The sequence below is a fragment of the Frankliniella occidentalis genome, unplaced genomic scaffold (assembly GCF_000697945.3).
Source record: "Frankliniella occidentalis isolate FOCC.00 unplaced genomic scaffold, Focc_3.1 Scaffold29, whole genome shotgun sequence".
In the NCBI taxonomy this organism is placed as follows: Eukaryota; Metazoa; Arthropoda; class Insecta; order Thysanoptera; family Thripidae; genus Frankliniella; species Frankliniella occidentalis.
The window spans coordinates 2,583,907-2,607,831 of NW_026267159.1; the positions used below are offsets into that span (position 1 = coordinate 2,583,907).

Below are 23,925 nucleotides of genomic sequence, written 5' to 3' on the forward strand. Positions count from 1 at the left end.
GGGGAGGGGGGGGGGTTGGGTGCATCGCGCCGGGATGCTTCCGCTGCACGTCTGGACAACGCCCCCTTTTCTACCCTCTTTCTCTCTCTCCATTTCTTCCTCCGTCTCTATCCTTCGCTCCGCCTCTCGCTCGCTTCCTCTCCTTTCCCCCTCGGGGCGGTAACAGCCTCAGGGGGTCGCATGTCTGTGTGTGCGTTTGTGTCTCTGTGTATGTGTGTGTGTGCGTGTGTCTGTGTGTGTGTGCAGGTGCGCCAACAGAACGGCGCTGCTGTGAGTAAATGTTCGCCATCGCAGTGCGCCATATAGAGGGGGGAGGGGGAGGAGATAGAGAAAAGGGGGTAGAAGCGGGGGGTGGACGGGAAGCAAAAAAAAGGATAAAAAAGGGAGGGTGCAGATACCACCGTGTCGCTGCGACGCGCACCAGCGCTCCATCCAGCCAGCAGTACCTTCCACCTCGCCATCATTTTATCTTTTACCACCCCTGCCCCCGGCTCCTCTCTCCACATTCAACGACTTGCAGGCGACATCCGTCATGGCCCCAGGCGGGCCCCGCGCTGCTGAGCCTCGAGCCCCCTCAAGCCTCCCCGAGCGGCCTTCACCTTAGTCGCACTAATTTGTTACTGCCTCGATCGCCATCCCCTGCCCCTGTCCCCCTCGCCGCGACGGCCCGGGTGGTACCCGCGCGTCGCCTATATCCCCCGCGGCGCTACCCCGCGCCCCCGAGACCCGAGATACCAGACCTCTTCGGGGCGACCACGTGGACGACAGGGTAGCGTTGGCGGCAGGGAGGTTACAAGCAGGAAATGCGTTCGAAAACAACTAGACGGAGTAGGGGGGGGGGGGAGATATGATCCGGGACGAGCATCACACTCCCACTATCGTCGATTCCGGACGCAGCCGATGACGGCGGTGACATCCCTCTAGACACGGAGTTATTTACAGTTTAGAAGCTGGCAGTCAAAATTTAGGCAGAAAGTGTCACCGTCACTCCCATTAACAGTCAAAAGCTACAAATGTTATGAAAGTGAGTTTTTCGCGTTTATTTGTGCTCATCGCCCGGGTGGGTGCAACGGCGCGTCAAGTACAGCGACGCCCAGCCCAGCGACGCGACGGTCAAAACGGGTGACGGCGCTCGCCGTGTCGTCGGGAAGGGTAGGTACCAGCACCGCCCCGACCAGCATCGTCCGGAATGGAACCCATGCAGCATCTGCAGGTCCCGCAGCCCACAGACCCGCAGACACGTGGGTGCAAGACTCACGGCCCAACCCTAGAGGCCCTGGATCCTGGACACAAGGTACGACACCCCCATTTGGCGGGACGAGCCGACATAACCTCTGCACTGTCTCTCTCCAAACGCGTAAACATGCACACACGCACGCACGCTCGCCGCGGAGGCTGCGCCGAGGAAGACTCCTAACCTCTACGGCAGGGAGCGGAGCTCGCGGCCCCACCCCCTCTCGCGACACCCACACCCACCCATGCCCTCGAAACGTACACAAACCCTCTCACTCACCATGGCTGTTCTGCTGAGGGTCGCGGCAGCTGACGCGGAGACTGACGCGCCCCGGACACGGCGCGGCTACCCGCGACACACTCGCCCACGGCACGGGTTGAGTCGGGACGGGGCGGACCCTGAACAGTCCCGCGACGCCGCGCCCCAACACGCAGCGCGGAGCAGCGCGCAGCCCGACCTGTCGGAAGGGGGTGGCTTCTCTCTGAGGCGAGGGGGCTACTGTCACTGGGGCCTACAGCCAGGCCCGGCCCGGCGGTCCGGGGGGCCCCTGAGTGGGGCGGGGCGGCCAGGGAGGGGGCGGGGTGCCGATCGAAACTGATACGGAGGGAGTCTGCGCCGTGCGGCTCGCACCCCAGAGCGGCCGGGGCGGAGGGTTGGTCCAGGAGCACTCCTCTTTCCCAACCCCCTCCCCCCGGCCCAGCCGCCCCAGCACGCTGTAGCCTCGCTTGTGCCCAGCCATAGTAGCCTCGTAGACAGGTACCTTCGTAATATTCCCGCACAACTAACATTGTAGGAGGGAAGCGCCCAAGAAGCGCACCTTTAAAAAGTGGGCCTCGATAGTACGGCGCTTTTTGGTTAATATTCTCTTCTCGAACTTTGTACTGTTTGATAATAAAACCATATGAGAATTTCTCCAGATGCATCTCTTACACTGAGCAATTCAGATCTATTGGAGAGTTTAAAGATTAATAACAATTACCAAAAATGTGTGGTTTGGGCTGGGTGATTTGCAAAATTATCACTGGATTGTTGCAGTGGTCAGTATCATTTTAATAGGTTGAGAAATCTTTCAATTAAAGTTGATTTGATGTCACATGAATGAGCTACAAGAAAAGGTGTACATTGCCTGCTCATTTAAAAGGGAAAGAAAATATAGCGCTCTACATTTGAATTCCATTAAAACAGAAATTTATAATACTTGATCAGTATTTCTGAAATGCATAATTTACACATCAATTAATTATCAGTCTGTTTTCTCATAAAGGAGAAAACCACAAGACCTTTACATATAGCTACATACATCTACTTATTTCAATAGTACAATTATATCTAACTCCATGGTTTACGTAAAATTCATTACAGAATCAAAGTCCACAAATATCACAGTTTTTAGAGGATATATAACTAATATACCTATGTTATGCTATTAAAAAGAGATATTAAAACTATCTCATTATTTTAAGCTGATGAAGCTGCAGCCTGGTTGGTGCCCTGGGCCACAGCCTGCAGGACATGAGCAGCCTGCATACTAGGTGTGAGTCGAACTTTACAGGCAATTTGCTGAGCAGCTGCCTGTCTTTCCTCTCTTTCCTTCTGCTTGTATTCCAGCCACTGAATTGTTTCAGGATCATTACTTGGTCTATGCTCCAAATGTAGAGCAAGAACATCACGCAAAGCACGGAAAGTTGATGCATTACAAAAGGGTGCTTGTGTTGCAGGATCCTTATACTTTGCCCTTTGTCTGAAAAAAGAAAATTAGGTCATTTAGAATAAACAATACTAAATTATGAAAGAGGAGTTTCAAAGGTTTGTAAGTTTACCTAGTTATAAGGCAATAACTTCGTTGTGGAGCTCTGGCTTTCCTCAGGCGATATGCTCGTCGGAAAATGCTTTCATCACTGAATGTTAAGAATGTTCGCTCACAGCGTGGATAAAGTTTTGATAGGGAAGATTCTGATTGTTCGCCTTCTTCCTTCACTTTCTCCCCAGGCTCCTTCACAGGCTGGGGGTCTAGAGCATCGCCAGACATTGTTGCGCTGCAATAACATGGAAACCCAGTATGAAAAACTACCTCTTGCCAATTTTAAGTACAAGGCCAATTTATTAATAATACTTACTCATCAATAGTATCCTCAACGTTGATCCTTTCATCAGTCACAAGTCCATGATTACTTGGCACTTCTTCAAGTACTGGCATTGCAACTGAATGATAACGAATAGTCGGACCAATAATACGTTTCTTAGTCCCTCTCGTTTTCTTTTTTTCTAGTTCCATTTTCTGATATTTTTCTGAAATAAATAAATAAATGTGTTAGTTGAAATTATTGAAGAAATTATTGAAGCTGAGACAAATTGTGTAACAAACCATACTACCTAAAGATTTTAAATTTTCTTCCTCTGTAACCCTTGCCTCTGCTAGTTTTTCTTCTTGGGTTGGTTCATAAAAGTAGTCCCTGTGCCTACGATGTTTACGAGGCCCTTCTTCTTTCCTTTTTTTCACCCTTAATTGTGTTTCTTCTGACTTTTTAACTGTTGATTTTCTAATGGACTTCCTCTCTAAAAAAAGTAAGATGATCAAACAATTAAAATTTTCCCATATCTACAGTAACACAGCAGGTAATAAGAGGACCACATAAACATGGATAAAGCAACACAAACAATATAAAAATCTTACCATACATATCTGCTGTCATTTTGGGCTTGCGTTGCTTAGGGACCTTGGGCTTTTTCTCTGGAGCTCCTGGTTGAGGGGCTGGCTTTGGTTCCTGAAATAAATGATGATTGAATAAAGTATTAGCACTGTTTTCAAAAGAAACTACTGAGAAAATTTGGTCTCATCGGTACAGTACCCTGTAAGCTTTGGTGACAACTTTTGACTGTCTCTTGGGGGCGTCATCTTCATGGTCTGAAATGAGTTCATCATTCTCCTCAATACTGAAGTCGGAATCAACATCATCTGCAACTTCTTTCTCATCTCCGGATCTACATTTTTCAAGGACAAAAAAAGACATTTAAGTACAATAAAGGCTACGATTTTTTTGGAGATGGAATGTTACAGCACATGATTGTTTGGAACTTACTGAAAATCGTTGTCTTCTTCTGATTCTTCAAAACCCCCATAAGTTGACTTGTAAAAGTCATCTTCCTGCAAATCCTCCAATAGTTTTGCCATTTGAGCACCTGCATTGCTGCGGCGTGAGCGACTTGTCGCTAGCATTTTGAAAGTCTACTGCACCTACACAGAAAAATACATAGTATTAGAGAGTTAAGGAGTAGAAGAAAGTAACGGTTAAGGGGTGAAATGATTTGAAAGTTTATAGCGCAAAATTGGTAAAAGATAAAATACAACTGTTACAATCAATTCCAAGTTTGGTGAGTCAACCTCAGGTTATCATGTACTTTGAACAGATGTAAAATAATCTAAACATCCATACAACAAATGAAACATTTCACCGAATATTGTAGTATAAAGGAGTTGTAAAATTCATAAATTAATCCCCTAACCTAAAAGTACAAGTCCCATCCACTTCGTTTCTGATAAAAATACGGATTGAAAACTTGAACCAAACAACTAAATAATACAAAATTATCAACATACACACTTTTGTGGATGAATTAACGTATTTAATGTAAGTTAAACATCTAGCGCAACTAGCATAATAACCTTTTCTGCTGTGGAAAGAGGACGCCAAGTTTTCGGAGTTTGCAGGTATGTAATCCAATCAAAGAGACTAGGTTTTATACAGACAAGATCAACGAAATGAAAACAAATTCGTACGATTGTGTCAGAATGTACTTAATCTATTCCAAAAGATAATACACGGACTAAAAGCTCTCGCGCCGTTGCGCCGGGAAAGCTGTAAAGCTGTAATCTTCCGAATTCCTCCCCTCCCCTCCTCTGCTCCTCCTCCTACTCTTCCTTCCCCTCATCCGCCAGTAAAACGGTGGGAGGGGAGGGTAGTATTTTCGGGAGAGGGGGAACCTTAGATATCCGGAATAGCCGGAAAAGGAAAGGCACGAATTTTGTTCTTTTTTTTGTCAGTGCATGTGTGTATTTTGCGCCAAACTTAAGATCAATATTGGCTAGGTTAAGAAGCGCAGTGAAAACTTTTGTTTACGCCATGAAGTATATTTTAGTAACGGGTGGTGTCATTAGTGGAGTAGGTAAAGGCGTCATAGCAAGTTCATTTGGCACAATTTTGAAATGCTGTGGAGTGCGAGTTACTTGTATAAAAATTGATCCTTACATCAACATCGACGCAGGCACGTTTTCGCCATATGAGCATGGTAAGAATAACATTAATCTGTTTTTACCCTTTGAGTGAACTACAGCAGTGTCTACCATCAACGTTACCTGATGTGTCATGTATTTTATGTTACTCTTATTGTAATATATATAGCTGTTGGTGTTATATTTCAATCATATTAGAGATAATACTTGCCTTCTAAGCTACCTTGCTTACATCTTTGTTGTGCATCTGATCAATGATTCATCATTCTGTATTACATTCCTTATATTGCCTTCAAATCTTTTTCAGGTGAAACATATGTTCTGGACGATGGAGGCGAGGTTGACTTGGATTTGGGCAACTATGAGCGATTCTTGGATGTCACTCTTCATCGTGACAATAATATTACCACTGGTAAAATTTACCAGCAGGTTATCAGCAAAGAGCGCAAAGGAGATTACCTTGGGAAGACGGTACAAGGCAAGTCCATAGCAAGTTTGTTTAATCCTTGAATTAAACCAGATGTGTTACGATTAATAATTTTATTTTTCCTCAGTTGTTCCTCACATAACTGATGCTATCCAAGAGTGGGTTGAAAGAATTGCTCACATTCCTGTAGATGAGAGCAACGAAGCTCCTCAGGTTATTACTTTTGCTTTCATTCTTGAATGCCCTTTCAAGTTCTCAATTTTTTTCTGATCATGATTTGTTTATCTAGGTTTGCATTGTTGAACTTGGTGGTACCATTGGTGACATCGAAGGAATGCCTTTTGTTGAGGCTTTCCGCCAATTTCAGTTCCGAGTCAAAAGAGAGAACTTTTGCTGTGCCCATGTGTCTCTTGTCCCTCAGGTACTTTTGTGGTGTTATTTTGCATTTCTGTTTATCATAATCTAACAAAAAGACTAAAAGTGATACTCTTTTATGATTTGTAGCCCCGCTCTACTGGCGAGCCAAAGACAAAGCCCACACAGTCTAGCGTTCGAGAGTTGCGCGGTCTTGGTCTCTCTCCAGACCTCATTGTTTGCAGGAGTGAAAAGCCCATTGGACAGTCAGTTAGAGATAAAGTGTCAAACTTCTGCCATGTTGGACCTGAGCAAGTAAGACTTTTTGACTTACGCTGTCAATGTTCTCAATGAAATTCTGTCACCTTACCCACAATTCTTCAATTCAGGTTATTTGTATACATGACTTATCATCAGTTTACCGTGTTCCAATTCTCATGGAGGGCCAAGGTTTGGTCGACTTCATCAGTGAACGTCTTCACCTGAACTTGACTCTACCCCAGCCTAAGTCATACATGATGAAGTGGAGAAATTTAGCTGATAGGTTGGTTTCTTCATTTAAACAGTTTGATGGCTATAGTTGTTTTACTTTGCTTCTCATTTTGCAAACATGTGGAAAAGTTGGGCAATGTTTTCGATCAGTGCTTAAACGTGAAACGACCTAGACAATATGAAGATACAGACCTGCCAAACATGTATCTTGTTAATTTAAAGCAGTGCCATTTGAACACTGGTACATTTATTCTATTTTTGTTATGAAGTCCATACTCTTTGTGCTAACGGTTTTAATGCTTTGCAATGTATGGGGTGAAGATTTGACTTCACTCAGTCTCAAGGTGCCCCTGATGTAGAACCAACTGAAAAAGGCTCAATTGAAGTTGTGCGAAGAGAATCGTGCTGTGTTGTTGGGTGGGTGGAGCAGTTCATACTTGTTCGTGTTTGCATGTATTTCACCCAGCTATGTAGATGTGGAGTCCAGACTATTGGGTGAAGAAGGTTTATTGCACTCAGAATAGCTTTCTGCTGCATTTTGCACCAAAACCAGCCAGTGCTGCAACGTGTTTCCATCATTGGTTGATGATTGTGAGGAAGAGTTTTGGCTCACTAACTTTGCTCTTCCAATATTGATCCTATACTTTAAAATTCTGTAAACCCATCAAATTAATTTTTTTCCTGGACCTCTTTAAAACCCTGTTTCTACCTTGTACTTGTGTTACTGCCAATTTTTTGTGGGATTTTTATTTTTAACTCTTAGGCCTAGATACACATTTTTAACAGTGAATTAGACTAATTTGCTATTGATTGTTTTTCTCTTGTTTTTGGTTTGCCACTAAGTTTTGCCTTCTGCTTTTCTTTAACAACAAACACAAAAAAAGATACTAATTTTTTTCAAAGTAAAATTTCAAAGGCCTAGCTTGTACTGAGAAAATAGTTACTACTGTTTCTTAGTGCACTAGTTACTACTATAGTAGTAGTAGTCGTAGTGCTGTTCTAATGATCAATTAGGACTCCTCTAATTATACCATCTACAGGCTTTTTATAAATGTTTGAGAAATATTCTGGGATGTAAGACGAAGTCCAAAGCTATTAGCTGCAGTTAGCAGAGCCATACAGAGCTTACTTGTACCATTGGGAAGTTCTCTTAACGTTCTTTAGTTCACTTCCTAGCTGCTGCCAGATACCACAATTTATTTATTTTTTATAAATAGTTACCTAACTCTGCTAGTTTTAAAATAGTATGCTCCCTTAAGTTCAATTTAGTTAATTGAAACCTTATTCAACTTTGTGTACATTTCAGAGTGGATCTACTAAGGAAAGAAGTCACTATTGCTCTTGTAGGGAAATATACCAAGCTTGAAGACTCCTATGCGTCTGTACTAAAAGCACTTCAACATGCTGCTATTGAAGTTGGCTACAAATTGAATGTTTCAGTAAGTTTAAGCAATCACACTAGATTAATTTCAATTTAATTAAATTTCATAAAATCTAACCCAAACTACTGTTACCCTCTCATAGTTGATTGAAGCTGCCAACTTAGAAAAAGAGATGAAAATGGAGGACCCAGTAATGTATCACAAAGCTTGGCAAACTTTGTGCAAGAGCAAGTAAGTGTTATTCTTGTATCAATTGTTCATTTTTAAAATTGCAATATAGTTTCAATCTAATTCCCATCTTTGACTTTAGTGGTGTCATTGTTCCTGGTGGTTTTGGCAAACGAGGCTTTGAAGGGAAACTTGAAGCCTGCCAGTGGTGCAGAGAAATGCAACGACCATTTTTGGGAATATGCCTTGGTCTTCAGTCAGCTGTGGTGGAATTTTCGCGGCAAGTACTAAGTCTTTATTTTACTTACACTTTAAACCACTACCTGTGTACCTATTATTTACAGATTGTTTTATATTCTCTTCATATGTATTTCATACTTTAAATTTTTGTTATCTCACAGAAATGTTTTAAAGCTTGATAAGGCAAATAGCACAGAAGTTGACCCAGACACCCCACATCCTCTTATTATTGACATGCCTGAGCACAATCAAGGGCAGATGGGAGGCACCATGCGTCTGGGCAAACGCACTACAGTTTTTACCTCAGATAAATCAGTAATGAGTACGTAGATTTTCTACTATTGTGATTGTCTTGTAAGATTAAGACAATTTCTCCTGACAGCAAATGCTAAATATTTTTCATTGGTTTTAGAACAATTGTATGGCAATAAGCAATCTGTTGAAGAACGGCATCGCCACCGATTTGAAGTCAACCCTAAGTATGTTAAGCAGCTAGAGGCTGCAGGGCTTAAATTCACAGGTACTTCCACAGTAAATTGCTATCCTAGTCCTGTACCCTTTAAAGTTACAGTCTTCTAAAAAAATATGTATTAAAATCTTTTCCAGGTCATGACACGGAGAACAAAAGGATGGAGATATTGGAATTAGAAAATCATCCTTACTATGTTGCCACTCAGTACCATCCAGAATATCTGTCACGACCCCTCAAGCCATCTGCACCGTTTATGGGTCTTATCTTAGCATCTGTTGGGAAGCTAAAGCAGTATTTAGAACACTGCAACTCTTTGAACCCTTCAGATGTGTCGGAAGACTCAGGTAAGACTAACTCTGAATTGTGGAAGTATTTGACCTGTCTCAATGAGCCTCTGGCAGTACTGGAAGGGAGCTATACATTTTAAGTGCACTTACCAAACTGCAGCTGTCAACAATTTAAGCTTTTGCTTATACTTCTATTTAGATGCTTTGATGGTGTAAAATTAAATAGCTACTGCTACTTCCTCTTTTGCTTTTGTATTTTGTTAAAAATTGAAAATGTTGCACATTATAATTTCCATTTCATTCAAACTATCTTTTTTACTATCCTCCTCACAGCCATGACCCATGAGCAGTGAATCTAATTACTTGACATGTTTTTTAATTTGGTATATTTGGTTCCCTGAAAAGGCTTTGGCCAGTTCCTGGACCCATGCACGATGCTTTGTATGAATGTGGTCTAATCAAAGAATATTAATAGGGTATCGAAAATATCCTTGTGGGGCCTTAAATTGCCATTCCCTATCTCACAGGTGGTCCTCTAAAATTTAGCTGTCTTAATTTTCACCAGGGAACCATGTCACTCATGTTCTAATGGGACACTTTCAGGTAGTTTCACTTGTTACACAATGTGGTCCCATTGGGAAGTGTTAAATTCTTGCTACGGATCAATAATTTTATGTGTGCTGCTTGCGCTGTTGAATATCTGTGGAACGGTATGTAACATTGATATGTGAAGAATTTCTTTTTTTGTCTGCAGATGATTTAGAAGCTATGTCAACGTCCGTTGACAAAATGCGGTTGGACAGTGCCACAGATAACATGGCATAAATTAAAATAAATTTAAAAGCAGAGAAGAAAGTTAAAGGCTTTAATTATGTTCAGTGCTTCCTGTGTCAGAAAGCCTTGTGGTTCAAGAGTTTTTATCAGACGGCTGTGGAATTAGTGCCAGACCAGGCTCTTTTTATAGATTTACTTGATGCAGGGTTTTGTACTATGTCAATTAGAACATTCCTATTGAAAGGATACATTGCAAAATTGGAAAAAAAGTTACGATTTTAAATAAATCCAATATACAAGTTTATTTTTACATGATATCATTATTCCCCAATTCATTCACTTTCTCCATCAATTTACTTCTTTCTTCCACCTCTCTCCTTAAGCTGCAACTGTACTATGGCACCAGACATCATATTGTAGAAGGCCAAAGTATTTGAGTCTTTGAAGAACATACCCTGCAAAAACATAAAATTAGTATGCAACACTTAGTACAACAAAAGAATTCCCTGCAGTATTTTATTTGCATACTACATACCTCATACTGAAGTTTTTGTTTAGCTGGAGGCAAACCAGTTTCATCTTGTATCCTACTCTTCACAGCAGCAAAAGACTCCGTCAAAGGTAAAACTAGACTCAGCATTTGTCCATTCAGTCGCCACTCTGGTTTGTCTGAGGAAGTTGGCACCTGAACCTTAATGGTAACTGGGGCCTAATAAAAGGAAAAGAAAATGTTAGTTGCAAAGAAAGATTTTAAATAGGAAGAGAATGTAATTATACCAACCTTGTGCTTGGATAAGAACTCTTGTTCTGGAATAAGATTATCTTCATTTCGTGATTTCTTGCTTGGTGGTTCATCCTCTACAGATTCTGACGGCCGCGCCATGTGTGGCATCTGTAAAATACCATAGAGTAATTGTGTGAACATTATCCATTCAAAACAGATTTTCATTTAATTTTTGGCAATACTACACAGCTCCATTTTTACAACTTACTGGAGGCTGCGCCGGTTGAGGTGCTCCAGGGGGAAGGAACCTCTGCATTGGCCCTCCAGGCTGGGGTACTGAATAGGGACCTTGTTGGACTGCAAACAAAGATGATGTGCATAGGGTAAGTTAGTGCCAGGTCTCAGTGCTTCTTCCTGAAGTCCCATGCTAAACTTCTCTTCTAGGGTATATATATATCATAAAGCGGCTTCTACATAATGGCCAAACTTACCCATCATTGGCCGTGGGGCCATGCCTGGCATCATCATCATGCTCGGGGGCATACCGGGGGGCATGCCAGGTCCCCCCGGGGGCATGGGAGCCATGGAGGGCATCGGGGCCATGGGCATCGGGGCGTGCGCCATGGGCATGGGGGCGTGCGACATGCCGGCGGGCATCCCCTGAGGCATGCCTGGCATGGGGGCCATCTGCGGCATGCCCGGCATGGGGGGCAGGGGCACGCCGGCCGCGCCGGGTTGTGCCGGTTGTGGTGCCTCGGGCCCCTTGGTGCCCGGAGGCTTGGGCTGCTCCGCCTTGCGCGGGCCCTTGTCGGCCACCACACCCCTGTCCCGCTCCCGACCCTTGATCGGCTTGGGTCCAATCTTCTCCTTCTCCTCGTCCGGCAGGAGACCCTTCGCCTTGTGAATCTGCTGGATCTGGTCCTCCAGCGTGATGTTGGCGCGAGCGGCGCGGGTGGCGGCTTCCACACTGGACGTGTGACCATCCCAGGTGACCTGCAGATTAAAAAAGTCAGTGCAGGACTGAGACTTGTCTCAAGCAAATCTAACCGTCTCAAAAACCCAAATAGTTACCTTTTCATCCTTTCTGGTGTCCTCCTCACCGATCTTCTTACCAATAGCAGTTTCTTCATCACCAACACCGAAAATGTCAGTACGTCTTTCAGCAAGTTGCTTCAAACTGGCCTCAATGGCAGCACCTGATGGATAAACAATAGATAGATAGTTACAACACCAAACACGTCTCGGGTAGGGGGGGACCTTGGAAGAGAGGACTTTAAAAAATTCAAATACTCTGTGCTACAGACCTGGGGCATACACTGTTTCTTGGTTCATCTTATCTTGTATGTGTTTGTCACGTTGTTCAACCCATCGAGGATCCAGCAAACCAATGCGCATGTGTTCTTGAACCTTATTAGCAGGAATTTTCTCTCCAGTAATGGGAGAAATAAGCATTTCGTCTGGTGCAGGTGGGCGAGTAATCTTAACAGCTGTGGGCATGAGGAAAACAGAATGTTAGTACACAGTAGCAGTTCAAAAATACATTTGATAAGATGAGAATAATGCAGGTATCACCTTGCTTAGGATCATATCCTTTCTTAACCAAAACCCGATCAGGTAGTGGTGGCAGAGGAGGAGGCTGCATAGCTTCTTTGGGTGGAGGAGGAGGTGGCGGTGCTGCTGGTAATTTCCTTTCTCCTGGAGGACCATCATCTTCTTCTTCACTTGAAGAGCCTTCCTCCATGTCTTGAACCTAATGAAACAAAACTCTCAATCAATACACACTCTGATACCTATCTACAACCACTGGTAGATAAATAAAATATGTATCAAACAAAGACACAAAAAGTTACAAGTAAAAGAGTTACCTGAATGTTATCACGGCTTTCTGCTTTATCCTTGTATCTCCTCTGCATTTCTTCTTGCTGTTCATCATTATCATCTTCCCGTCTATCGCGATGGTCACGTCTGAAGACATGCTGAGCTGGGGCCTTGCGAACACGAGGACGTCTTTCCTCTCTGTCATCTTCATCTTCATCACTAAGTTGCATTTCATCTCCAACATCATAACGCTCTTGCATGAGCATTCTAGCACCAACTTCATCTGGTGTGGTTGGAGGTGGAAAGTTCCCAACTTCCATTGGTTGGTAATCAACAGTTTCCACAACAACAAAGTCATGCCAGTCAATTTGAGCATAAGCCACTGTAAATATTTTGTTTTTAAGTTTAAAAAATTAGCATACTTGGTGACTAAACACAAAAAAAAATGAATAGTGCGAAAGATTAAGCATTCAACAAACCTCTCTCTTTTTCTAGCTCCTCCTCCTCTCTCCTCTTTTGTGCTTCCTGATACTTGATCCATTCAGAACGGTATTTGACTTGTTCCAAAATGTGACCAGTTGTTGAACATTCATCTTTCAAGCGAAACATCATATCTTTGGGTGGTATAAGCACCTAAATAGAAAAGAAAAAGGAATTATTAGTCTTCTCTTCTCATTCCTGCACATTCAAAGAAAAAATTGACTCACTTTTGTGTACTGTTCAAGGAGTTTGGTGAAGTACTGGAAGAGTGAGTGTTGGGGTCTGAGGAAGTCAAATTGAAAATTCCTCTGTTCGCGGTTCATTAAATTTGTAAGAAAGGTACGTCCATTCAAAGCAACAAACTGTGCAGTGAGCTTTACAATATCCCTGAAAATCACAAAGAGATAGATAATTATTTTTTTCTTTTTCTAAAGGAGTTTTTTTCTAAGTCTGATATTGTACAACAGCAAACTCACAGATCTAAGGCTGAAATGGATGGTGGATCAGCTACAAATTCAAGTTCAGGAGGTGGATCTTTGGGAATAAAAGGCTGTTCAATGGCAGACTTCAAGAGCTCTTGCTGCTTTTCTTTCACTGAGGCAACTGTCTTGGAAGGAGGTGCAGTCCCTGGCGGAACAGTGCCAGATTGATCTTGACCTGTAAATTTACATTTTATAAGCCCTGTATTTTAAACTAATATGCAAATTCAAATGACCTTACATGGTTTAGTCACATTACCTTTTCCTTCTCTGATATCTTTAACTTTGTGTTGATAATATGCATGGTATGGGTCACCAAAATTGAGAAAGTTAAATTTAGGATTGCCCTGCTCATTATCACGAATTCTGGCCTCAAATTCAGGTCCATTTCTAGCAACAAAGCTGGCAGTCTTGTCAACGATGTCTGTGTTCCCAATGTTAAGGAAGATACGAAATCAATTAATATCTACCTGAAAATACAGGCTAAGCAGTACTGTTGACTACTGATGCATAATTCAGATTGTGTCAGGATTACTGTAGTATCATACAATAACACATACAACTATGACATTAGTACTAATACTAGAATTAAAAAAAAGATTGTAATATTTTCGGTTTCGAAATAGGGTAAATGTACAGACACACAGATCAAATTTCAGATAGTTAAACAAAACATAAAACAATAAAAAGAAAGAGAATTGTAGCTGATAGCTGAACAAGGATACTCCTAACCTCAGGCGGCGGGTAAATGATACCCACGACAGCTGGAGTAGGCTGTACTTGAGGTGTTTCTGGGGCCTCCGTTGGTGGCGCAAAGCCCACTTCTAGAGCCGGCATTCTAGACCGACTTTATTTTTACTAAAAACACAAGAAAAAATCTTACTTTGATGCTAGAAAAACACTTTAGGCTTCCAAGTACCAAGTCGCCATATTTGTTTCTATATCAGCGAACTTTTCTTCTTTTCGTATTTTTCCGGCAAACCAGACGTACCACAACTTGGCTACTTAAAACTCGCCCGTGTCCTGTTTACTCGTTTCGCACCGCCGGGGAGCAAAGGGTCGTGAAGATTAAATTAAGTCTCTTACAGATGTCGAGATTGCTCACGGATTGAAAAATGTCTAGGTATTATCAGAAATAAATACAGCCACTACCATGAGAGAGAAGTTTGGTCCGGTGCGAAGCCTGCTCTAGCAGACGATGCATGAGCGAAAGAAATCTTGTTTTTGCCCCTTTTCAAATTCGGTGTTTTTAAGGAATAAGTAAAAAGTCCTCCTTTGAAATTATAGGTCAAAAGACATCTCTGACAATCTTTTTTCCTCAATAGAAAGGATTTAAATATGAGGTCGTTTGCTCATGCCCGATGGGAAATCTAGAATGCCGTAGGAGAAGTTTCCCTTCCCCGCCATCCGCCGTTGGTGACACTGAAAGCCGCGTTATAGCTGACGTTTATCTTCCGCTTCTGCATATATCCTCATACCATTTCCTGTGGGCTCTTTCCTTTCACTGGGTTACACGATCGACGTGTAACCTCAGTTTAGACGCGTATATTTTTCCAAAATGGTGAGTTATTGATGTTTGTGGGTTCTTTTAACTAGCCTAGAGCAATGTTCTCTGTCATCGTTACGCTGATACATAGAAATTGGAGTCGAAATCATGTCGATGCGTTAGGATAATTCTTGGCGGCCTCACGGCTAGCAAGCGTGCAGGGGTGCACGTCTCGCGCCTTTGCAAGTGGTAGTGTCTTTAATATGCTATTTCGCACGAACTTCGTGGTTACATGTTCATCCAGCACCTGATTATTTACTTTTCTATGTCAAAATTGTTAGTTTTCGGAAGTGAGCAATGAATGTTTACCATTCACTTAGGTTAGGCCACTACTGTTGTAGATGTAACCGGCATCGTACATTGACGAGGTCTTTTAATGTACGAATAATTATTTTTATTTCAATGTATTAAATGCGAACTACTCCCTTTCTTTCAGGGGTTCGTTAAAGTAGTGAAGAATAAGCAGTACTTCAAGAGGTACCAAGTCAAGTTCAAGAGGCGTCGTGAAGGAAAGACCGACTACTTCGCCCGCAAGCGTCTTATCGCCCAGGACAAGAACAAATACAACACCCCCAAATACCGTCTTGTCGTCCGTTTCTCCAACCGCGACATTACTTGCCAGGTGAGTGAAAGTGTTGTGACCCTTTAAACATTTGTCCCACTGAGGCCATCTGTGATCAACATTGTAAGTGAATTACTTGAATAAACCAACACCGTCTTCTTATTTCTATTAGGTTGCATACTCCAGGATTGAGGGTGACAAAATTCTGTGCGCCGCTTATGCTCATGAACTCCCTCAGTATGGCGTCAAGGTTGGTCTCACCAACTACGCTGCCGCTTACTGCACTGGCCTGCTCCTCGCCCGCAGAGTAAGTTTCTTATCAGTATGCCCCTTACCTGACAAGATTGTCATAATGTTCTTTTGTGTAGCAATTTGACTAGCCCCTTTTATCATTGGTATCTTCCTTCCCTAGCTTCTGTCCCAGCTTGGTCTGGATAAACTTTACATCGGCTCTACAGAAGTTACTGGTGAAGAGTTCAATGTAGAAGCAGTTGAGGATGGACCTGGTGCCTTCAGGTGTTACCTTGATGTTGGTCTAATGCGAACCAGCACTGGTGCTAGAGTATTTGGTGCCATGAAGGGAGCTGTTGATGGTGGTTTAAATATTCCTCACAGGTATGTGTAGTATATCTTCAATGCAGTTTAGGAACCTTCATCCGAAGTTTTACCTTTAATTTGTTTTCATTCATGCAGCACTAAGAGGTTCCCTGGTTTCGATTCTGAATCCAAGGAATTCAATGCCGATGTCCACCGTCAGCACATCTTCGGCCAGCATGTCGCTGAGTACATGCGTCAGCTTGCTGAGGAAGATGATGAGGCTTACAAACGCCAGTTCTCCCAATACATCAAGCTTGGCCTCAATGCTGATGCTGTAAGTGTTTTTTACTGGTGCCATTGGTTGCACTTCTATAATATTGTATGTAAAATTAATTTTGTTTTCTGTTTAGATTGAGGGTCTTTACAAGAAGGCTCATGAGGCTATTAGAGCTAACCCTGCCCGCAAGACTGTTGCCAAGAAGGCGCATCCCAAGAAGAGATGGACAGAGAAGAAACTTACCCGCGAACAGAGGCAGGGTAAGGTTGCCGCAGCTAAGGCTGAATGGCTCAAAAAGATTGAGGCTGGTGAAGTTGAATAAACTTGATTTGTTGGGAATTATTAAAGGAGCCTATTATCTAAGTTTCTTGGTTTTTATTCATCCCTGTTGAAGTCAGTGGCTTGACCCTAGAACATACCTGTTGAAGTAGCTTCTTTGACATGTAGAACCAGATCCAATTACAGCTTGAGCCCTATATCCGACCTAAGAACTTGAAAATATACGCTACAGATATTATTTAAAGGTCTCATGGTTTTGATTGATATGTAAGCTATCGGCAGATAATGTTACTTTAAAATGAACTAGCATTTATCATTGAATACAGCACTTTGTCGGAGGACTACACTTGTTAGCTTCAATTCCTCCATGGGCACTATTCGTAACCTATAGGACTATCTACCAGAAGTCAGCAACATAAATACTGGGTGTGATGCTTGCTACTGAGTTGACAAGTGCCAGTTTCCAGCAGTGAAGCCTCATGGCCATGCCACACATCACCTCAGCATCAATTTCAATGTAATGAATGCCGCTGGCTCTTGTCACCTTATTGCCCACCTTGTATAACTCTGTTAAGAGTACAGTTATCTCGCAATAAGTGTCCGCCGGTAAGTGACCATTTTAGGTCCGGGCCCTCGGCTCAGAAATGTTGCAAGTCTACTACCTACTTCCCTAAGCTGGTGTGAATGAAGGGTCATCCAGCGCGTGGAGTCCTAGCTCGACCATTGCTGGACCCGAGCCTCGGACTGGGGCAGGCGTACCGACAGTGCCGACAAGCGTCTGGTTTGCCGTGGCTTACTGGAGAACTTGCAGTTGCACGCGTACACTTAAAGCGGTCATTTATCAAGCGTCGGCGGGACATTTACTGATCGGGTGAGTCCCTAGCGACGCACCGAACAATGAGCTCGACGCTTCCAACAGGCGTTAAACGTTTTGCTCCCTTCGATATGTGCCATCCGTCACTTATCGTGAGGTGACTGTAGTGTGAAATACGTATTTTAAGTCCTTGTTCCCAGTAAATTTACTTTCTAAAATTGAGCATTCATTTAGTGTCAATCATAACTGCAGTGCGGTGAAAATTAATTTGCTGGAAGCTTGGCTGGAAGTGTCTCATGGATTGGAATAGTCATTCGAGTACAGGATTTATATATTTACATAAATTTATTGACTAAATGCTTGGGTTAATGTCGCTTATATGAATTCTATCAATATCATTTGTTCGTAACAATGCATCACTTATGGGACCAAGAGGGGTCTGAAGATTCTTCACATAAATATTGACAAACTCACGATCACAGCTACCAAATTCAGCAGTTACATTGGTGTTTTCATACATATGGAATTCAGCATTTTTACCTGCAAGTAAAAGTAAGTTAAAATTGATTCACGACTATTTCAATAGCAATTTCAATAACACAAACAACCAATTAAATATACAGGAATGATAAGCACAGCTGAATTATAAAATTTAAACAATACAACCTAGGGGACAAAGCTAGCACTTCACTTAACCAGACCCAACAACTCAAAGGAAACATCAGAGGTCTTATGATGTCGTACCATTCATTGCGAGGATGGCACGGATGAATCTCTCCCTGAGGAAAGATCGTGCTCTAACTGTATCATCCCCAGCCACAGGGACCGATACAGCTGCTGTTGAATCCTGGTCAGCGATAAGAGATGGCTTCACATTATCTAGAACAGAAAACAGCTTATAAATGCTAAATTTTGAAAGCGGTAATAACATGAGGAAAAGTAAAGGTTAGGTAAGATTGATATATCAAATCGAGTAAATGAATGAAGGGCATTACCCATAATAAAAACACAACTTCCAGCTTCCTGTTAAAATTAATACGTTACGTTCATTCAAAATCAACATTAATATCAAACATAACTGAACGGAATCGAAGTGTCCGGTGTCTGCTTTCTGAAACCAAAACAAAGTCGAGGGGAGGAGGGAGGGGGGGGGGTAGAAAACGCCAAGTAGGGTAGACAACCTTCAAACCGGATTGCTACTCGTTATCTTCAGCCTGGAAATTACATAATTGCTCAAAATTGCGAAAACATTCAGACAAAATAATAAAGCTTGTGTGAATCAAGGATTAGATCACTACTGCAGGAAGAGAAATCGGATGTGATTCAGTAAAGTGTGTATTCTAACCAATTTCTCATGTTGTCAACACTTTTGGGGGCAGCCACTCGGGTTTACAAACTACCGGCGCTACTAAAGCGCATATTTTCTTCAATCTCGTGCAATTTGATGACCGAGTGAGCGTAATGGAGCACCTGAGTACCTCCCTAAGTCTTAAGGAGCACAAGGAGTGCCCCCCATATAAGCTATCCTTTCCCGCGTCCGAGGAATACGAACCGAAAACTATAACACAAAGTGAAGGGATCCAAGGAAGGGAGGTCTAAAGGGACTCACTCGGCCTATTGCTTAGTTTCCAGGCGGCCCTTAGAGGTCATCCAGTAAGTACGTCCGTCATTCGCAGTTCCGTAACTGCCAAGCTTAGTCTCTGCAGGCGCTCCTAGCGCCTGTTGGGTAGGCAACATCTTGTCTGCATTGCGTGCGTGTACTGCTGGGTGGCCTACCCCGAGTCTCGCAGGCGCTCAGCTCCCGAAATTCGACGAATGAGTGAGAAAAAACGGACGTACTCTCTGGACGATCCCTTACTGAAGGTAGTAGCTTGCGAAATGTCATATTCTCAAGATAGAGGGTACGGAAAGTAAATTTGACGCTCTCATCGACCCCGCACTTGGCGCGCGCGCGATTGTGTCTTGTGTGTAGGCGGGGGAGGGGGGCTGACTAATCGTTCAGCACTCGATCTCAATCCCCCGCCGGCTTATTAATGCTCTCATAAGTAAGCGCTCTGAGCAGAGTGTCATGTGCCCCTCTCTGGTAGGGGGGGGGGTCTCGAGGGTTAGGCGTCGAACTAGGTCACTTGCCCTTCGCTCTGCTCTCCTTTCTTTCAATATTGGAACACGACGAGATGTCGGCACGGGGAGGGGGAGGGGGGCGTGGTTAGGGGGAAGAAGGGGGCAGAGGGGTGGCGTATTAAGTCGTAGATCGGGTTATCCCCCGCCCGTGCCAGCGCCTGCCAGGCTCAGGGTGTGGCAGACATGGGCGAGGCAAGGGGCAGGGGCTCGGGTGGGTAGGGGGCAGAGCAGGGCACAGCTCAGTCCACACTCTGGCCTTGGATGACGTCACGGCTCATCAGGTTGTAATGCCGTTTGCACCCCGCACGCGTCGCGCGGCCTCCCCTTCCTCTGACGCTGTCGCGCAGGAGCGGAGAGGCGGGCAGACCAGACCTTTCTCCAAGGAAAGGAGATCAGAGAGGTGGGCGGATGGGGGTGGCAGGTGTTGGGAGGATTTTCTAACGAGGTTCCGGCAGCGGCAGCGCGCTGTCACGGCGTCACGTTGAGTGACGTTAAGTACGTAACCATGCGGGGGGTGGGTGGGGGGCATCAGCTGACGGTAGGACTACGGGCTGCGTCTCACCCCAGCCGTATGAGGGCGTTACGGCTCGCCTTGTGAACGCGCCCATCTTCCGCGGGGCTCGCTCTGAAGGCGGGGGCGCGGGCGGGCACGTTAGGCGCTGACAGCCTGCTGCCCGCACATGTGTGGTGTTCAGCAATCTCTCCATATCTGCCCGTGGCCGCGCAGTATCTGTCGGCGTGTGAATTGAAGTGAACGAGAGAGATACGCATTCATGTCCGGCGCTGGGATGCGCTATGCACCACACTCGGCCATCGTACGCCGGGCAAGCAACAGGGCCACAACACCTGTCGCTCGCGCCACACTCCAGCAGGATCGGACCCTGCTCGCTAGGCCGCTGTGGCCCGGCGCCGGGCCCGCGAGTGGGGGGCAGCTGATGGAGCCGCGGGTGGGACCCGCGCCAAGCCCAGTAGGCCCAGTAGCTCGGGGCGCGGGCGCGAGCACGGGCGCCGGCGTGGCGGCGCGGCGGTCCAGTTGGCGCCGGGGTGGCGCCGGAGGCAGGGGTCGATAGGGCTACGCCGGTCCCAGCGGGTGGGGACTACGGCGCGATCGCCCCGAGGCCCCCGCCTGTAGCGTCCCCAGCCGCGCCGATCCACGCGTCACTCGCCGACGCTTCGCGACGCACCGTGGACCAGGACGGGGATGCTGCAATGGCGCGCGCCGTTGGCGTCGCTGTCTGCAACGTCGTCGTCCTCGCCCTCGCCGTGGCCCTGGCTGCCAAGCAGCCCAAGCACCCCGCACAGGCGGACCAGCACGCTGTGTAAGTGTGGGCTTGAGGGGGGGAGGGGTGGATGGTTGAACAGGCTTTTCTATACTTCATCGGCGCCGTTCTTTCTTCTGGGTATGCTGTACCGGAAGCATTCGTGTGGGGCGGGCTTGCCTATCGTCGTGCACCCAAGCGCCATACGGCCCCGTCCGCATGCCTGAATCCGATAAAGTATAACCAGACTAGAGAACGACACGGATGGGCCACATTGTACATGACCGTGTGTTACCCTTTGGTTTCGGGCAGCGTGCAAGCCTGGGCGGAGAAGTTGGGGAAGGAGCTGGGGGAGTTCGCTAGCTCGGTGACGCGGATCAGGCACCTTCATGACGTAAGTAATAGGCATCAGATTCTATTAAACAACATACCTTCCAACGCCAACCTTTCACCTCTGTGACCATCAGACTTTCAAGAAGGCGACGGTTTCGGTGCGCAACGCGACGGCGTTGCTCGACGGGGTCGTCAGGAACGTGCAGGACCTGATGCAGATCCGGGTGGAGCAGGTGCAGGACATTCGCAGAGCTGCCGAGGATATGGGCAGGGTCCCGCTTCGTAAGCTGGCCATCGAAGTGCGCAAACCGTACCTTGGCGTCAAGGACAAGGAGGCCGGCGAGGAGCCTACGCCGACACCGGCACCCAAAGCGAAGTCGAAGCAGAAGGTGCGATGGTGGTCTCGGGGCTCCACCGTCCTCGTGCCGCCCACAACCACCCCGGCACCCACCCCACCGCCCACCACCCCCAAGCCCTGGCTCGTGCACGACGAGTTCTTTCCCGGAGGCAGTCTCATCAACGACTCCCTCAGCGCGGTGCACGTCCCCGCCGACGTCAACGATGGCAGTAAGTTCACCATCTCTCCGACCACATTGCGCGTTGTTGCTTCAGCAACAGGTCGTTTGATGATGCGCGTGTTTTTCTTTTCAGCCTTCGCGCTGGACCCAGACGAGCCTGAGGAGGACCTGGACGTGTACATGAATTCGACGGGTGCCGACGTGCTAAGGGTCATCAAGCTCACGAGCAGACTGGATGACGTCTTTCTCAGCAACAAGGAGAGGGACAGGACCACCTCCTGGCAGTTCTTCGCCCACCACTCCGGCGTCATGCGCCAGTACCCAGGTCTGTTGACACTGCTTCAGTAGTATCCAGGAATAGGACTGGCCCTGACACTCCTCCCCTCGTATTGCTTCGCTATCACAGCCTCCAAGTGGAACACGCTCTACCACGAGGACTTCTTCGACGCGCGGCTCCGGCCCTGGTACCTGGGTGCGGCCATGAGCCCTAAGGACGTCGTCATCCTCCTGGACAACTCGGGCTCCATCGGCATGACGGAGCCGTCCAAGCTCACCAAGCTGGTGGTGCACATGATCTTGGACACCCTCGGCCCCGATGATTTCGTGAGCGTGCTTCTGTTCAACAACACCGTCTCCTCGCTCATACCCGACCTGGACCTCACGCTCATTCCGGTAATGGCGGGTCGCGTTGGTTCAATAATTTGTGAACTGGTGACACTGGTTTTTTCATTTGTGTCGATGGTCCTTATTCATTTTCTCCAGGCCACCTCAGCATACGTACGCGAGCTCCAACACGCCCTGGAGGACGTGACTCCGAAAGGACCCGCAAACCTGAGCCTTGGTCTAGAGACCGCCTTCCTCCTGCTAGAAAAGGTGCGTTCTTCAACCTGGGCTAGATCGAAAGCTAGAGGCCTAGAGCCCTTTTGTCTGATTTGCCCCGCGCACTGAGACTACACAGCATGCACTCGTGCAGGCGTGTTGCCTACCCACAGACTCACAGGCACCAATAGGCAATCCTACCAGAGACCGCGTGCTTGCGGCACGGTCTAACTTCCAATGTGAAAGAGACAAATGATTGGTTCCAGTACCGGCGGCAGTCCCTGGGCGCGGCCTGCAACCAGGCGGTGATGCTGGTGACGGACGTGGTGCCGGAGCACGAGGAGGAGCTGTTCCGGGTGCACAACCGGCCCGAGCTCGACAACCCGGGCCAGACGCACGCCCGCGTCTTCACCTTCGTCATCAAGGAGCCGGCTCAGGGCGAGGCTCGGGAGGCGCAGTGGATGGCGTGCGCCAACATGGGTGAGTACTGTATCGGCGAGGAGTCCATCAACATCGGCTGCTTGAAACTGTCGCACTTGCACCGGGGGGCAGTGAAGGGTCTTTCAAATACTACGAGCATTTCGGGGGCTACAAATATTATGGGCTCCCGAAATGACCAGGAACATTGTTGGAGTCCATAGAGAACCCATATGATATTTGTACCCCTCTAAAAGGCTCGTAGTATTTGAACGACATGATTAACCGCTCCAATGACAGGGTGGCACATGAAGATCTGGAAGTCCGGCGCGCGCGGCACCCTGCAGTACCTGCCCGTGATGTCGCGGCCGTTGGTGCTGGCTGGCATGCACCCGGTGCACTGGACGCACATGTACGCCGACGTGACGGTGCCCGGGCTCACGGACGTGCTCTGGAGCGGCATGGAGCACGTGGAGCAGCTGCACCGAGTGACGCCCTTCTGCTTCAAGCACGCCGAGCTGCACCCGCTCGCCAAGAAGCACTACCTCAACCGGCTGCCGGTTCGTATGTGGTCTGGCTAATGTTGCTCTAGAGTAAACTGGAGTAACAGTGTGGAATGTTGTTTACTTTCATCTGGTTCCCCCCACGCCGCATAGATCCCCGACAGAGCGCTCGGCCAGCAGGAGGAGTTCGTGATAACCGTGTCCGTACCCGCGCGCAACCTCACCAGTGAGGGGGTAAGTTAAGCAATGAATAATGTTATTCAGCACAATAAAAAGTCATGATTTTTCAACTTTTTAACAAAGTCGTACCCAATATGCAGATCGAAAACGGCGACATCCTCGGCGTGGCCGGCATAGACGTCCCAATCTCCCAGATCA

The 23,925-nt window shown here is 46.1% G+C and overlaps 7 protein-coding genes across 10 annotated transcripts in view; 3 read left to right on the forward strand and 4 right to left on the reverse strand.

Moving 5' to 3' along the window:
• The window catches only part of LOC113205326 (acetylcholine receptor subunit alpha-like), a 116,552-nt gene extending 114,670 nt beyond the window's left edge, over positions 1-1,882 (reverse strand). The window contains exon 1 of one of the 2 annotated variants that reach the window (XM_052265665.1): positions 1,514-1,882. The gene's annotated coding sequence lies outside the window, so the exon portion shown is untranslated. The remainder of the gene's footprint in view (positions 1-1,513) is intronic. The other variant, XM_052265664.1, reaches the window with a different exon arrangement.
• A 378-nt stretch (positions 1,883-2,260) lies between these two features.
• On the reverse strand, positions 2,261-5,139 carry LOC113209041 (vacuolar protein sorting-associated protein 72 homolog). Its single transcript, XM_026426377.2, has 8 exons — positions 4,899-5,139; positions 4,315-4,469; positions 4,084-4,216; positions 3,909-3,999; positions 3,608-3,790; positions 3,352-3,523; positions 3,055-3,270; positions 2,261-2,975 (listed from the first exon to the last, which is right to left on the reverse strand). The coding sequence occupies exons 2-8, from the start codon at positions 4,449-4,451 to the stop codon at positions 2,693-2,695; spliced, it is 1,215 nt and encodes a 404-aa protein (XP_026282162.1). The 5' UTR covers positions 4,452-4,469; positions 4,899-5,139; the 3' UTR covers positions 2,261-2,692.
• An 83-nt stretch (positions 5,140-5,222) lies between these two features.
• Positions 5,223-10,365, forward strand: LOC113209040 (CTP synthase 1). Of its 3 annotated transcripts, none has more exons than XM_052265653.1 (14): positions 5,223-5,521; positions 5,773-5,943; positions 6,020-6,105; positions 6,182-6,313; positions 6,397-6,561; positions 6,636-6,790; positions 7,060-7,155; positions 8,045-8,177; positions 8,263-8,351; positions 8,431-8,568; positions 8,690-8,850; positions 8,941-9,048; positions 9,135-9,344; positions 10,021-10,365. In XM_052265653.1, exons 1-14 carry the CDS (start codon positions 5,356-5,358, stop codon positions 10,110-10,112), a joined length of 1,902 nt encoding a protein of 633 aa, XP_052121613.1. In that variant the 5' UTR covers positions 5,223-5,355; the 3' UTR covers positions 10,113-10,365. The 3 variants fall into 3 exon arrangements, with proteins under 3 accessions (XP_052121613.1, XP_052121614.1, XP_026282160.1); XM_052265654.1 differs by having other exon boundaries at positions 5,224-5,521; positions 10,042-10,365; XM_026426375.2 differs by lacking the exon at positions 7,060-7,155 and having other exon boundaries at positions 5,225-5,521.
• LOC113209039 (splicing factor 3A subunit 1) lies at positions 10,338-14,520 on the reverse strand. Its single transcript, XM_026426374.2, has 14 exons — positions 14,288-14,520; positions 13,822-13,986; positions 13,560-13,740; positions 13,311-13,470; positions 13,083-13,236; positions 12,651-12,985; positions 12,358-12,535; positions 12,090-12,272; positions 11,857-11,981; positions 11,277-11,778; positions 11,054-11,142; positions 10,843-10,953; positions 10,597-10,770; positions 10,338-10,516 (listed from the first exon to the last, which is right to left on the reverse strand). Exons 1-14 carry the CDS (start codon positions 14,397-14,399, stop codon positions 10,415-10,417), a joined length of 2,571 nt encoding a protein of 856 aa, XP_026282159.1. The 5' UTR covers positions 14,400-14,520; the 3' UTR covers positions 10,338-10,414.
• A 443-nt stretch (positions 14,521-14,963) lies between these two features.
• LOC113209077 (uncharacterized) lies at positions 14,964-16,847 on the forward strand. The gene is made up of 6 exons (XM_026426420.2): positions 14,964-15,123; positions 15,545-15,730; positions 15,843-15,977; positions 16,083-16,285; positions 16,364-16,541; positions 16,618-16,847. Exons 1-6 carry the CDS (start codon positions 15,121-15,123, stop codon positions 16,804-16,806), a joined length of 894 nt encoding a protein of 297 aa, XP_026282205.1. The 5' UTR covers positions 14,964-15,120; the 3' UTR covers positions 16,807-16,847.
• Positions 16,848-17,903: 1,056 nt separating this feature from the next.
• On the reverse strand, positions 17,904-18,741 carry LOC113209057 (gem-associated protein 7-like). Its single transcript, XM_026426396.2, has 3 exons — positions 18,573-18,741; positions 18,322-18,456; positions 17,904-18,117 (listed from the first exon to the last, which is right to left on the reverse strand). The coding sequence occupies exons 1-3, from the start codon at positions 18,574-18,576 to the stop codon at positions 17,930-17,932; spliced, it is 327 nt and encodes a 108-aa protein (XP_026282181.1). The 5' UTR covers positions 18,577-18,741; the 3' UTR covers positions 17,904-17,929.
• A 2,166-nt stretch (positions 18,742-20,907) lies between these two features.
• On the forward strand, positions 20,908-23,625 carry LOC113209075 (voltage-dependent calcium channel subunit alpha-2/delta-1-like). The gene is made up of 8 exons (XM_052265692.1): positions 20,908-21,017; positions 21,270-21,351; positions 21,425-21,857; positions 21,942-22,133; positions 22,215-22,480; positions 22,571-22,681; positions 22,894-23,254; positions 23,345-23,625. Exons 1-8 carry the CDS (start codon positions 20,908-20,910, stop codon positions 23,623-23,625), a joined length of 1,836 nt encoding a protein of 611 aa, XP_052121652.1.
• Positions 23,626-23,925: the final 300 nt, after the last annotated feature.

Excerpts from the sequence above, each read along its gene's own strand:
- LOC113209039 (XM_026426374.2), bottom strand. The coding sequence starts at position 14,399 with ATGCCGGCTCTAGAAGTGGGCTTTGCGCCACCAACGGAGGCCCCAGAA. Across the intron at positions 13,237-13,310 it reads TCCTTGAACAGTACACAAAA|GTGCTTATACCACCCAAAGA; the intron begins GTGAGTCAATTT and ends TTTTCTATTTAG. Across the intron at positions 11,143-11,276 it reads GGCCCCACGGCCAATGATGG|TCCAACAAGGTCCCTATTCA; the intron begins GTAAGTTTGGCC and ends CTTTGTTTGCAG.
- LOC113209057 (XM_026426396.2), bottom strand. Across the intron at positions 18,118-18,321 it reads TGCCATCCTCGCAATGAATG|GTAAAAATGCTGAATTCCAT; the intron begins GTACGACATCAT and ends TTTTACTTGCAG.
- LOC113209075 (XM_052265692.1), top strand. The coding sequence starts at position 20,908 with ATGGCGCGCGCCGTTGGCGTCGCTGTCTGCAACGTCGTCGTCCTCGCC. Across the intron at positions 21,018-21,269 it reads CAGGCGGACCAGCACGCTGT|CGTGCAAGCCTGGGCGGAGA; the intron begins GTAAGTGTGGGC and ends GGTTTCGGGCAG. Across the intron at positions 21,352-21,424 it reads GGATCAGGCACCTTCATGAC|ACTTTCAAGAAGGCGACGGT; the intron begins GTAAGTAATAGG and ends TGTGACCATCAG.
- LOC113209077 (XM_026426420.2), top strand. Across the intron at positions 15,978-16,082 it reads GCCTGCTCCTCGCCCGCAGA|CTTCTGTCCCAGCTTGGTCT; the intron begins GTAAGTTTCTTA and ends TTCCTTCCCTAG. Across the intron at positions 16,286-16,363 it reads GGTTTAAATATTCCTCACAG|CACTAAGAGGTTCCCTGGTT; the intron begins GTATGTGTAGTA and ends TCATTCATGCAG.
- LOC113209041 (XM_026426377.2), bottom strand. The coding sequence starts at position 4,451 with ATGCTAGCGACAAGTCGCTCACGCCGCAGCAATGCAGGTGCTCAAATG. Across the intron at positions 3,791-3,908 it reads AATGACAGCAGATATGTATG|AGAGGAAGTCCATTAGAAAA; the intron begins GTAAGATTTTTA and ends TACTTTTTTTAG. Across the intron at positions 2,976-3,054 it reads AGTTATTGCCTTATAACTAG|ACAAAGGGCAAAGTATAAGG; the intron begins GTAAACTTACAA and ends TTCTTTTTTCAG.
- LOC113209040 (XM_052265653.1), top strand. The coding sequence starts at position 5,356 with ATGAAGTATATTTTAGTAACGGGTGGTGTCATTAGTGGAGTAGGTAAA. Across the intron at positions 8,178-8,262 it reads GCTACAAATTGAATGTTTCA|TTGATTGAAGCTGCCAACTT; the intron begins GTAAGTTTAAGC and ends ACCCTCTCATAG. Across the intron at positions 8,569-8,689 it reads GCTGTGGTGGAATTTTCGCG|AAATGTTTTAAAGCTTGATA; the intron begins GCAAGTACTAAG and ends GTTATCTCACAG.